This window comes from Tachysurus vachellii, chromosome 7 (genome assembly GCF_030014155.1).
Source record: "Tachysurus vachellii isolate PV-2020 chromosome 7, HZAU_Pvac_v1, whole genome shotgun sequence".
In the NCBI taxonomy this organism is placed as follows: Eukaryota; Metazoa; Chordata; class Actinopteri; order Siluriformes; family Bagridae; genus Tachysurus; species Tachysurus vachellii.
In genome coordinates, this window is record NC_083466.1 from 10886680 (window position 1) to 10900096 (window position 13417).

Here is a 13417-nt window from a genome sequence, read left to right on the forward strand (position 1 = left end):
TAAAAACATCAGATTTGGGGCAAGAGAAAAAACTACAATGCTTAACACAGTTGACAGCGTTCCAACTCACTAGGCTGATAGGAAGATTAGACTGTGAAGATTAAATGCTTTTTAACAAAATGTAACAATGGCAGGTAGTAAATTACCTGCTGATATATGCACATTCATGACAGATGAAGTTTAGGAATAGACATGAAGGTGCTTTCAATTGAATAAGCCATATGCTTTAATTAACAGAACATTGATGCCTTTGAATCTATTGTTTTCAATTGTTTCAGTAAACGTTTGCCATTCATATACCCAAGACATCTGAAAACTCAAATAAAGGACACATTTTTGAACAATTAAATATATGTATTTTCCTTCATTACATTTTAGAGTTACATTTTAAGTAACCAAATTCTCACAATATAAAGTTAATAAATATATACGAAAGACAAGTGAAAACAGTAAAACAATGTGGGGAAAAAAATGCCATTCTTCTACATATCAGAAGTGGGTGTGTTCCTTTAAAGTATACTACCTCAGTTGTTCGGTGCACTGTAGTGATGAATAAATTATTATCTTTGTGCCTCTGCTTCATTTCATTGAGTGAGCTACAGAAAACCCTGATATGGGACTAAAACAATAAATAAAACTTTGTATACTGTAAATGTCTTCGCATACACAGGGTTTGGATTGACTATAAAAAGATCACACCTTTTGTTTTTCCAATCGGCTCTTTTAATCTAAGTTTACCTGAAAACGTAAGCAAGTAATAACTGTTTTACTTACAACTACCCATTCAGTGACTTTAAATGGAAGCATTTGCTGGTAAATGCCCAATTAGACTCATTCCTGATAACATGACTTTCAGTGACTTAGACAGGCAAAAAATATTAACTTCCAAAGCAAGATGTAAAAATTAAACATAACAGTCATCACTCCCTTTCTTTACCGGAAACAAGAGCTTGTGATTTTTTAGACATAAATGACTCAGAACATGTCTGTACTTTAGACCATATTGCTTTAGTATTTTGTTTCCTCACCCCCCAAAGTGTAATGGAACCAATATGATTCAGCTACATCCCAAAGGTAAAATTAAATTTTGCCCCATAGTGGTTTGTGAACTCTTCATAGCAGGAATCATGACTAGAATGAATTCATCGCTTAATGCTTCAGGGTGTGGTGAGTTGTATGAAGAAGAACCTGGGGTAAGGGAAAGGGGTAAACTTAATCTTGTGCTGACTGGGATTAGCCATTTAAAGTCCTCCATTCAGTAAGCTTGCCTCCTCAGCCTGTTCAGCAAGCAGCTTCCAATTCTGCCTGTTTTTCCTGCAGCCTTCCAGTAGGGGGGAGCAGAAATCTGACATACCGGCCAGTGTCTAAAAACACGTACATCATAACCATATATTATTTTACAAACTATTATTCTAACATCTTATTTTTGATAGAACTATAAGTTAAGATAAAGACTGATAAATTGCTGAGACTTTTACCTCATACAGTTGTGTGCAAATGGCATCGATGAAAGACACTTGCATGCTGGGAATCTTATCACGCTTCTCTCTGTTCATCAGATCCTATTAGAGACAACGGCACTCTTTACAAGTTGTGAAAGCTGATGCTGCTCTTGACATGGCCCTGCTGTTCGGACAGTGTGATGTAATGCGCAGGAAGTGAACTTACAATAGGTTCAATGTTTAGTTCTTCTCTTTCCTTGTCCCCTTGCTCAAAGAATTCTGTGGCAACAAGTTCAGCTATCTGCAAAGACAAGCAGAAAAAAGTGTTAAATGGAAAACATACTGGACATCAGCATTTGGGAGAAACCTTCACCTTTGAACCAATATCACCTCACTTCTTTGTCTTTCTCTTATATCACTGGGATTCCACACCTTGTTTCTCTCCATCTTTAGTGATTTCCAATTCTACTGAGTACACACTGTCCATACAAGGACTTAACACACATTCCCACATTACACAGTGTACACAGATGTGTTTTACAAAGCTTAAATTTTAGTACAGCATATAAGCCATTTTATAAAATCATTTTAATTTTATGTGCACACACATTCCCTGGTTTTTATTGGTTTTATTGGTCTTTTATCTTTCTTTCTCTGTATGAAATAACCTTTTGACTTCCCATCAGCTTTCCATCAGCCTCTAATACAGAGCTGCCTATTCCAGGGAAGTGTTGGTTAATTGTTGGTAACAGCTTAGCTTTAACAATAATGGCGACTGCATGGTTCAGGTTAATGCACTTATTCTTATATGCTGTGCCTTCTATAATAACAATGTCCGATGTCAGTGAGACACAAGTCAGTGATAGATCTTTTTCTCAAACAGAGAAAGCAGCTGGTTAGGGGATGACAGTTTATTGACATTATAAGGTGAAGGCAGGAACTTGTTTTGAACAACAATAAATGCAACTATAAAAAATCCTACACAAATTTCTACTCTATATGGGAAAACTAAGGCTTCAGGGCATGCTGTTATTGGGAAATACTCATCTTTGGGAAGCAGCGTGTCCCAAAATAATTCAGCTCTTATTTATACACAAAATAAAGGCACACAATATACAGTATGTTGTACATGTTTTGTTGCTATTTGTTTACAGAAAAGAAAGAAAAAGATATTTGGACTCTATTCACCATTCTATTTTATATGTATTATTGGCAGTGTCTAATGGTTGGCCACTAAATTCTACCTGGACAATCCTATACTATAAAGTCTACCTATACTGTAAACAGTGATACACAAATGAATGAGTAGTGATAGGAGAGGAAGAGTTAGGTAGTGTAAGACATGAAGGGATATGCAATCAATGGCCATAAGTTTAAGCTCTTACCCTCTTTTGTACAGCCCATGGTTTGGTAATGGCAGAAATATCACATGCAGTCATTAGCATGGACCTGCAATGGAAAAAACCCTCTGTTTATGTGTGTGTCTATATATATATATATATATATATATATATATATATATATATATATATATATATATATATATATATATATATATGTATTATATATATTATATAGATATATACAAATCACCTTAGCAAGTCTCTGTGATGATCATCCCCCCAATTAAACTGGTTGTTCTTAGCTAGTTCAAAAAACTCAGTTCGTTTCCTAGGGTAAGAAGGAAAAACCCATGGTTATTGCACAATAACTGTGATTTACATCTTGTCCCCACCCCACAGCTAAATGACACCTTTTATTGCTGGATAAGAAAGCAACAGAAAACAAAAACACTGCTTTGGTATGGTATCAGCAAAACATAAGCCTCTATTGCAGAATTATGTAACAAGGTAATAGACTAAATGTGAATATGTGCTAAACCAGGTTAGATGTGTTAAAATGGGCTACTAATAAGGATTTAATTCTGTATTATCTCAGCTATGACTGATGCCTGGTACATACTTCATGTAAAGGGCCAGATCGGTGGCCAGGATTGCTTTTTCAATCATCTTCAGTGTAGTTTTATACTCATCCAGTGAAAGACCGCTTAGTATTTGACTGCCCTGAGAAAGCAGAATGGATAACTTTTAGTGCTAAAATATAGGAACAAGACACTGAATCACGTTTAGTACTATAAGGCTCTCATTCATTCTTAACCTAAATAGAAACTTACTGTATAATATGTATTACTAAAATGAATGAATGAATGAATGAATTAATTTGATAGATATAGAGCTCTCAATCAAATAAAGTCCCAACACAACAACTCTTTAAAATACATGTCCAAAATGTCAGAATATCACTTCTCAGTCTTGTTCTTTATGATACACCTAAACCAAATGTTTTGCAATGATGGACTGGTTTCTAATTTCTACAGCACTACAGCATTCGTCTCGAATAAATGTATCTGACAAGATACAAAAAATTGTATATGATTGTATATTGTATAAAATTGTATATGATACAATTTTAGCACTAAATATGATACAATCTTTTCTAACAACAATATAGAAGTTCTACTTACTGGACTGTTGAGGATCATCAGGCACTGGTCAAAGTGGTGATGCTCCATAATGGAGTGGCAGTAGAGCTGGGCTAGAGGATGGTCACTCCTATCAACATAATTAGGACAGTAATTGTGCTTTCTTTTTCTCTCTTTTGTGTGCTGTTTCTGTCGACCCTTGTGAAACATACAGTCTGTCCTGCTTATTATAAATTGGACACTAATAAAAATAATACAAACATACCTCTTGATGTAGGAGTTGTTGACACCTCTATGGTCCAAATCATGACACAGAGTTGCAATCATCATGGCTAATATCTCCAAATCATTTAGATTGTTCTGTCAGTTTTAAAATAGAAAGATTACTTTACTTTACTTTTGTGAGATCAGTGGGGCTTTTTTTTTTACTATTCAAAAGCAGAAACCTTTTCCTGATGACTAAATTTACTTCTTTAAGGTCATGAGAGGTTTGTAAATCTAGTAATATCTAAATTAAAATGCATGGCTGAATGGACATCAATTGTAATATTTTCTATTATTAAAAAAAGAATAATAAAGTTATACATTTCATGATTTAATGAATCAGTTACATAAAATAATACATAAAATAAAAAGTAACAAAAAAGTATTAGAAAATAAGAAAAAAAAAATCATAGAATTGTATGTATTTTCTATACCTCTAACAAGTATTTGCATCCTAGTTCCTATTTATAAACACTGTTAATAGGTTTCATCCACAGTATGTACTTTGTTTCATGCTACACTAAACTTCAGTAGGAAATTACCTGTGGCCTTTTGTTTGGGTCATCAGTTAACTGCACTGACCTGTAACCTCCCAGATTTGAGAATGGCAAACATGCACTGAGACGTGTTGAAAGCATGTCGCCAGTTATGGTAGGCCACATTCTTTCTGTAGTTCTTCTTCACACTCAGGATCCACTGACAGAGGCTCTGAAAAAGAAGGACCCAGAAACAAGAGACAAAAAGAAAATAAATAGTCAGTAATAAAATATTATGGCAGTAGATCTTGGATCATCTGTACATCCTTAACGGAATAAGACAAATTGAATTTTCTAGTTATTATAATTCAATTGTCAAGAAAATTGAAAATTAAATTATTAAATTACATCATGTGCTTGTCTTAACACTGACAATAAGAAAGTAGGCAAAATAATAACACAGCACAGCAAGCATGGATGCATTTCAGAAAAAAAATGTGTCAACTCCCTTTAGTATGAATTAAAGAGAATTTTGTAAGCAAAGCATGGCATCCAGTTATATATAATAAGAATTTAATGTGTGTTACTTCTACAGAGAATCTTGGTTTACAAAGAGAGACCAGACCTCACAAAGTAACAATCAAGATACCCCATACTCCCACAGTACCTCCAACAGCAAATATCAAATCATAGGCCTAAAAGGTTATAGGCCATCTCAAAATCAGGAAAATACAGTATATAGACTAGTGCATGGCTCCAAATGCCTGGCAGGACCCACACTGTTCCTCCTGAATCCTAAGTTCAACTATCATATATATCCAGCTTCCTGGAGTGTGATTCTCATTTTTTTGTGGTTCTGCTTTCTTCAAAATAAGGACCATTATCCTAGATTGCCCAAGCCCTCTGTGAAACACTGAAGATATGTTTTAACCACACAAATGTAAGCTCACCCAGTGCCGTTCAACATCTATGACACAATATCATCCACCCATGCAGACCTGCTGCATCGAAGTTCTATTTAATCTTAGCCACAGGGAAACATTACTCTGGCACAGCCTCCTAAAGGGAGGGAACATCCACTTGGTTGGAAATAAGTTCCTTCCATCACTCAACAATATCCCCTCAGTAGAGGTCAACACTCCCACTTACTAATTTAATTCTAAATACAATCTTATAAACAAGAGACATGCACCATATTACACATAGTGTGAGGAATAAAAACACATATGCAGTGTCACGGATACTAAAAGAGCAATGCATACTAAAAGAGTTGCACTACCCTTTTAATAGTAAAAACATTTGTCCTAAAAGCATCATGAGTTAATGAGGTAGACAATGACATAGCCATCTTTGGAGCCATGCTCTTTGGGTGAAATCACATCAATCACAGTGATACTCATAAATCATATTTGTCTGTGAGCTCATGTAGGCAGAAGTGGGCAGATAAGATGCAGTTAGCTGGCTATTACATGTCTGGTTAGTGGGTAAGAATCAGAAGGTGACCAAATTACAGAGAAAATGAGGGTTAGAGATCCAAAACAAAATATCATTTCATACGAAACAGACAGAAAGTGGGTTAGTTGCTTGCTGCTAATTTCAGTACCTCAATAAATGTTAGTACATCAAAATTGTGTATAGTTCTTATTTGCTGTGTGTAAACTATATGGGTTTGTTGTCTCTTTGAAGGTGATCAGTTACAGCTAGCAGAGTTTTTTGTGATTAATCTGAACTCTACTGTATGCCAGACTGGTTAAAGTGTGCCTGCTTTCACTCACGCAGCTCAGAGTAAGCGCTGCCTAGGAAATCAATAAAAAGCCTGTCTTTGGCCCCATCTGTATGCCGTCTCTGCTGGCATCAAACACCATAAAAGGAGTTTGTTCTAGAGAGCCATGTACACAGTCATTTTTACAGTACCTGTGTTCAGATAGCCAGAGGTATGGACTTCATCTGGCAATGATAAACTAAATTAAAGGAGGCGGTTATGTTTTTAACTTTCTGTTCTGAGCCACAGCAGTTATTCTGCAGTGCCGACATTTAGTGAATGGACAGGATTCGTTTAATACTTGACCAAAAAAAAAAATTCAACACTTTGATAGTCATTCAGATGTGAATGACTAGCAAAGTGTTGAATTTTTGTATGCCACTGATTGGTATATTAGTATTAGTATATTTATAATTATTTGCAACTTATTCTGTGGTTTGCATTAATGGTCATGTACCTTGTACTTCATCTGAAAGTTTTGCACAAGCTTGAGGTCCACAAACATACGAATAGTGGCCTGGGTAGTCTCAGCATCAGACAGGTCAAAGTCACTGAAGCTGAAGTCTAGTAGCCTCAGAGACTGAGCTGAAGGAACAGTGGCTGCCTTTGGACAAAAACGTACATAACAGACATCTTAACACAAATGTATACCTGTAAGGTTTTCTGAATAAAGCACATTGAATTATGATGACAAGATTATGCTGCTGCCAGTAAACAAACTCATTTGAGATAAGTTTATGTTACAAAATCCACTTTTTTTAAATAGACAAACAAAAGCATTAATAAACAATGAGTTCAGCATTTAATGTAAGTACAAATGGTGCTTTTAATGGACATTTTACTCCAGCATTCTGATGTCTATTCCAGAAAGAGACTTGGAAAAAGCCTAAACTCTATCACAAGCCAAATTTGAGGCCAGTGGATATGTCAATTAAACAAGTCATAATTGTACAAAGGTTGTCAGTCCTCAGTTAAAGAACAATAGGTTTTATGAATTCTTATCAAAACTACTAACATTTACTCTAACATTTACTCATTTAAGTTTAAAAAAAATGCCTGTTTATCTTGTGTTCAACATTCCTGTCAAAACTTAGTCGAAAGCATCAAAGTTAGCAGTAGATGCCTAATTTTGTAAATACAAATATGTTTATTCAAATGTGTCTAAAGCCAGCAGTGTTCCTTTTTATTAATGATGTGTACAATAAATGTTATTCTAGTTTATAGTATACAGGCTATACAGCACTGTCGATTTTAGTGTACCAAATCTTGTTTAAGATTTTCACCACATAAAAAAGCTACAATGTGTGTAGGAACAAATTGTATGTAAAGATGCTGCTGAAGGTGTGAGTTTTTTTTATGTAATTCTCAGCATGTTAACTATGGCTGGCAGGGTCATGCTTAACCTTTTTAAATCTGACATTTTACAGGTTAGTTTTAGAGAATAACTTGTCAAGTGAACAGATCTAAATAACATCTTGATATAGGATGGCTTTTGTTGACTAAGCTGACATTATCAGTCAAGCTAGCAAATTCAGACATCTGCTCTTGCAGAAAATACTAAAAAAATAAATAAAAATTCATTTTCAATAAATAAGATATGATCTTGTAATACTGTGCTGATTATTAATGTTAGAAAAATTCTGAAAATAATCATTAGAAAGTTTGCATAAAATATTTGTAATGAGTCTGTCTGTGTTTCTGTCCTGTTTCTGTCTGCTGTCTTTTCCTGTGGTTAATTGTTTGCTCCGCCCACTCTTTGGTTTCCATGGACATTAATTGTACTCCTTCTCTCCTTCAGGTGTCTTGTCTTTGTCTCTAATTAGTTCTGCTCTGTGATTGGTTCTTGTCTGTTATTTATACTCTGTGTGTTAACTTCCCTTTGGTTGGTCGTTATTTCATTGTGCTTGTTAGATATTGTATGTTGGTGTTAATGGTCCTGTCTCCTGTGTGCTCTGTATTCTGCTCTGTTTTGCCTGCCTGTTTGTGTGTCTTGGTTTAGTAAAAGTCTAAAATCTGCACTTGGATCCTCACTCGCCTTTGTCCAACCTCGTGTCAATATTGATACATTGAAAAATTTAAAAATAATGATACAAGGATAAATGCAGAGGTTTTGAAAATAAATCTGACTGAAAAAATTTATAAGGAAATGAATAAATTGTAATTTACCGCTGTTACCTCGAGCGCCCGAGTCTCCTCCTCCCCAGCAGAGGCATGATAAGATAGGACCTGAGAAACATACACACAGCAATGCATATAGAAGCACACACATATTTTTTTTTTTTGTCAGATTTAAGTTAATTTAGCTAGTTTAATTCAATTTTATTTATAGAACTGTTTCTTATCTCAGCATAATTCGCTTCAGAGTATACACTGTATGACACTGGACCTGCTGCCTTTTGAAGCATGACACGTTTTCCTTGGACTATCCTGAATAATGAGTTCAGTCTGACTAAACTGTCAAAGTGTAAATAACACAGCTTCCTCTGCTCTTCATCTGTTGATGCCAACGATGATATATTTTGCTGCTGCTGCAAGAATTATTAGTAATAGAGAAACAATATAAAAGGAATGGTGTTGGGACCGAAAGGGGAAGGTCTAAAATTCAGCCTCGTCATTTTGTCAGCTGCAGGCGAGTGCTTGTCATCAGGGTACCTCTGACTCTGACAGCTCCAGAATGAAGGGAACAGAGGAGAAGCAAAAGCGCAATAAGAGAAAAAGGGATAGAGCCTTAAGTGAGCTGAATGTGAATGAGAGCATATGATCAGATTATATTAGTGCACAGTAGGAGGATGTAATCTTCCCTGTAAAATAAAATGCTTTGTTGTAAATAAACAAATAATTAAATAAAAGTAAGGAGCTGTTTATAACATTCCCTCTTTCACCCTTGCTGAGACAGCCTTTGGATTTTACTGCTTTTACGTTTTTATCTTTTGTTTGTTTTACTTTTAATGCTAACTAATAATGACATTTGCACAAACCTCAAGTGTAACTTCCTGCTTGGCCATGGCCCTCTCCACAGTCTCGTACATCTGAGTGTTCTGGATGCCGAGCCCACAGAAGATAGCAAATGCCTCTAGAAACTGCTCATCGTTTCGATTAAAGGCCTTCACCTCACCTGTAGATTCATCCATCTTGTTGACCAGCTGGCAAACACCTGTGTGAAAACACCAGAGTGACTTAAAATGGAAACCAACATGAAAACCAAACCACATCCAACAATAGTAACCGTTGAAGCATAAGGAAGCTGTCTGAAAGAGATGTCTGGATTGTGCTAATCCGTATTGTATACAAAAAGAACATGAAATTTAGCTCAATGCAGAATTAATTGTGCATCTTGTCTTACCTGTTTACACCAAAACTGTTCGTAAGAAGCTCCACAAGGTCAATATTCATTGTTGGGCTGCTAAAGCCAAACATTTGATCAATTGTGATAATGCCAATCGTCGGTTTAAATGGTAGCAGTAGAAAAGATCTTGTGTTGTGGACAATGTGAAACAAATATTGCTCTCTGATGAGTCCACTTTTCACTGTCTTTCCCACCTCCAGGAGAGTTACAGAGTGGAGAAGCCCCAGAGTTTGATGCCCTTCTTCCCATAGTACATCCTGGTGCTTTCTCTACCCCAGGCAAACGACACACATGCATCCGGCTGTCCAGGGTCCAATTCTAATGCTCACATTTCTGCTTCCAACATATCAACTCTGATAAATGTCTTTCAACATGCTGCCTAAAATATCCCACCATTTCAATGGTACAAGAGTAATTAGACAATCAGTATAGTGAATGCAGAAGACAGATCTTTCACAGCAGGGCAGCCACAGAAATTTCCAAGGAAATGAAAATGATTGCAAATGATGGCTATTAAAATCTATTCAGAGCCTTCTAAAAGGAGCTGTATTGCTCAACTGTGTTTCACGTGATGGCCAACAATAGGTTGGTGTCTTTTAAACTAGTTAATCATGTGTCACTTGAAAAAGCATGAAAAACAAAGGTCTGAATGTAATAATAATTTGAGAATATGACTGTTTTAATAGTTTTAGTATTTTAGAATTGGAATGTCATATTCAATTAGGTCATAAGTTTCTTATAGAACATATTATGTTTTATTGTACCATACACCACACAAGGCACCATGTATAAAATATATTTTTATTATTAATTGTCCAGTAGCCAGAGTCCATTATACAGATTAAATTAAATAAGCCACAAAATTAGACATACCTATAACTTTATCCTTCTTTCCATTCCTAATTGGTGTGCACAACAAACTCTTCACATGGAAGGTTGGAGAGTCTGGGTTTTCACTCTGCAACGAGAGATATTTTTAAGAGTGATTCATTCATTTTTAAGTGAGCTGTGAATTAGACTCTTCTGACCCCAGAATGGAAACATCCATTTCTAACATTTTCCAAAGAATCTTTTCTTGTGATTACTCACAGTCCAAGGAAATTGCTGAACAGACATCAGGTTTGTGACATCAGGAATGTTCAGTGGCTCCATGGTGTTATTCACATACTGAGCATACATGTAGTTGATCTTACTTACATCGCTGTCCCTGTAGTAGAAAAAGAACATTTTCATAATGATTTCAACTTACCAACTTTGACACAGCATTGTGGAGTACAATATCATTTAGAATGAAGATCTCCTGTTACAACATACTTTACTGAAACAGCTATATCTGAATCAGCTGATCTGCCAAGAATTATAATCTGCAATTACTGACAATATACTAACATGCATTTATACCATGCAAGTTCATAAGGCATGAAGAGGCTAGATCAGTGAAAAAAAATAGTCTGACTGATGATGTAGTCAGGAAAAGCAAAGCAGCTGGATGAAAATTGTTCTTGTTATGCTACTGGAATTCATAATGAGAACTTTTCTCTGAAGCATTCCAATCAGTTTGAGAAGAAATCAAAATCGTAAAAGAGAAGACAACACGGGCACCATTCAACATTTTTCATTAATGTGACATATACTGATTTCCTAGCGCTTAATATTTGCGATCCTATATGCAATAAGAATACAAGTCATTTTCAATGTAAGTGGCCACAAGAAGAAAGCCACAAACCCCTGTTAAAACTGCAGCTTTCTGTTATGTAAACAACAACATAAAGCTAAGATTTATTGATAAATATCAACCAACAAAATTCAAATGGACAAACAAATAGAAAGATTTTAGGGGAAAAAATGTTGAAATGTTGAAAGGTACTATTCAGGAGAGGGGTACAAAATAATTTCCAATATCCGATATCACCAAGTACAAGACATCCTTCTGGAATTTACAAAAAAGATAAAATAGCTATATTTTGGCACAAAACCTGCAGACAGCTCAGTTACACATCTAAAGATGAAGAAAATCCTTATGTTTTATGAAAGCACTGACCCAAAGTGTCAATAAAAGATGATTGTTGAATGCCACAGTCATAGTCAAAAAACTATAGTATGACTTAAAGAGCACTGTTTACAGGAGGTCCCCTTAGAAGTTAATAAAATTGGTGCAAGGATGCATTGCAATGATGAATGAAATAAAATTGCCAGATCAAGATGTACTATGTGCTCACACAAAATGAAAATTATAGGCATTACCAGTGCTGTATCAAGGAGCATACATTTGTGCAGCCAGGTTTTTTATCAGTTGTTAAATGTTTGTTTCTTTTTCTCTATAATTTTACAAAAGAAAACATTTATATTATATCTGTTCTTTATGTCAGTGTAAATGAAATAACAAATCAAAAATTCTGGTCATGTCCTTTACAAATTGGCTAATAGATTTAAATCTCTGAAATCTGAAATATTATGTTTGAGATATATACAACATGTCTGAATAAAAAACAACTGAATCAAACAAACAAAAATTTCTGCTGTCATTAAGTTTTTGCTAAAAATTATTGCGTTTTCAATGTGGAACAACTTGAATTTTCATACTACGTCACTTACTAAATGATCACTACATTGTTTGTTTCCCATGGTGGATTATTAGCCACTTGTGTAAGTAATATCTGTCAAAATAAACTTGCGTATTTAATGGAGTTCCCTCATTAAAAAACAGCCATCAACGTGCAGTTTGGGAGCACAAACATTTTCCATTCTTCACTAAAATCCTCCGCAGGTTTCCTAAAAAAAGGTTTGCCTAAACAGATTTGATTAAGCACTGGTCAAAGGCACTTAATAACTCATGCACTTTAACCAGTCTAATACTGTTCCGTCATGAAATGTTTCTGCACCGAACATTTTCATTAAAACAAAAATGTCAAGACTATGGTTCTTGGTTAAAACTAATGGTGACCATGGTTTCTAAGTGAAAAAATTACATGAATAAACGATGGGGTGAAATATTGGTTATTATAATCTATTCTTGTCACATTCATAAAAAGAAATTTAATCTGTTACTTATTACTGTTACTATTTATGTCAAATGACTGGAAGTGTACACAAAACTCTAATTCATTGTGATATGATGGAACACATTTGTATGTATATGTGCCTAAAGTTTATATTTTCAAATCGTTAAACCATTATGGAATCAAAATTATTTTGATTTTATTTAGACTTTAACTTGATTGAAGTGAGGAAAGCCTGAAGGTGGCAGAGATTTTGGCATGTGTGTCCTGTATGTTTGCAGTATCAGTGTGGTGGTAGTGTACCAGGGGCGGTTCTAGGACTTTTTTAGGGTGGCTTCAGCCCCCCTGTCTGTGATCTCAGCCACCCTAAAACTAAAAGCATAATTTTTACTTTCATAAATATACAATAAATATTACATTAAAATGCAGGACATGTCATCGGTGGGAAAGAAAATTATTTATCAGTTTGATCCAAGAGCGATTTTTTTTGCTTTGCGTTTACGCGCAGTCTTTCAAAAGTGCGTCATCAGCTATCTGCTTTATTTAAACGGAGAAGCACAGGCACGTGCAGTGTGCACGCGCAGTCAGAGCTGGAGGCATTTATCTATAACATTAATCGGCGGAAAACCGCGACCAAAAGCAATGG

The 13417-nt window shown here is 35.3% G+C and overlaps 1 protein-coding gene across 5 annotated transcripts in view; it reads right to left on the reverse strand.

The window, feature by feature from the left end:
• Positions 1-202: 202 nt before the first annotated feature.
• The window catches only part of pde5ab (phosphodiesterase 5A, cGMP-specific, b), a 34832-nt gene continuing 21617 nt past the window's right edge, over positions 203-13417 (reverse strand). For 4 of the 5 annotated variants that reach the window (XM_060874245.1, XM_060874246.1, XM_060874243.1 and 1 more), the window contains exons 8-21: positions 10862-10979; positions 10646-10730; positions 9405-9580; positions 8593-8652; positions 6884-7030; positions 4771-4896; positions 4190-4284; positions 3967-4054; positions 3405-3505; positions 3036-3113; positions 2828-2891; positions 1669-1743; positions 1479-1562; positions 203-1364 (exon numbers count right to left, since the gene is read on the reverse strand). In XM_060874245.1, the coding sequence (XP_060730228.1) occupies positions 1242-1364; positions 1479-1562; positions 1669-1743; positions 2828-2891; positions 3036-3113; positions 3405-3505; positions 3967-4054; positions 4190-4284; positions 4771-4896; positions 6884-7030; positions 8593-8652; positions 9405-9580; positions 10646-10730; positions 10862-10979 (1420 nt within the window). In that variant the 3' untranslated portion in view covers positions 203-1241. The remainder of the gene's footprint in view (positions 1365-1478; positions 1563-1668; positions 1744-2827; positions 2892-3035; positions 3114-3404; positions 3506-3966; positions 4055-4189; positions 4285-4770; positions 4897-6883; positions 7031-8592; positions 8653-9404; positions 9581-10645; positions 10731-10861; positions 10980-13417) is intronic. The other variant, XM_060874244.1, reaches the window with a different exon arrangement.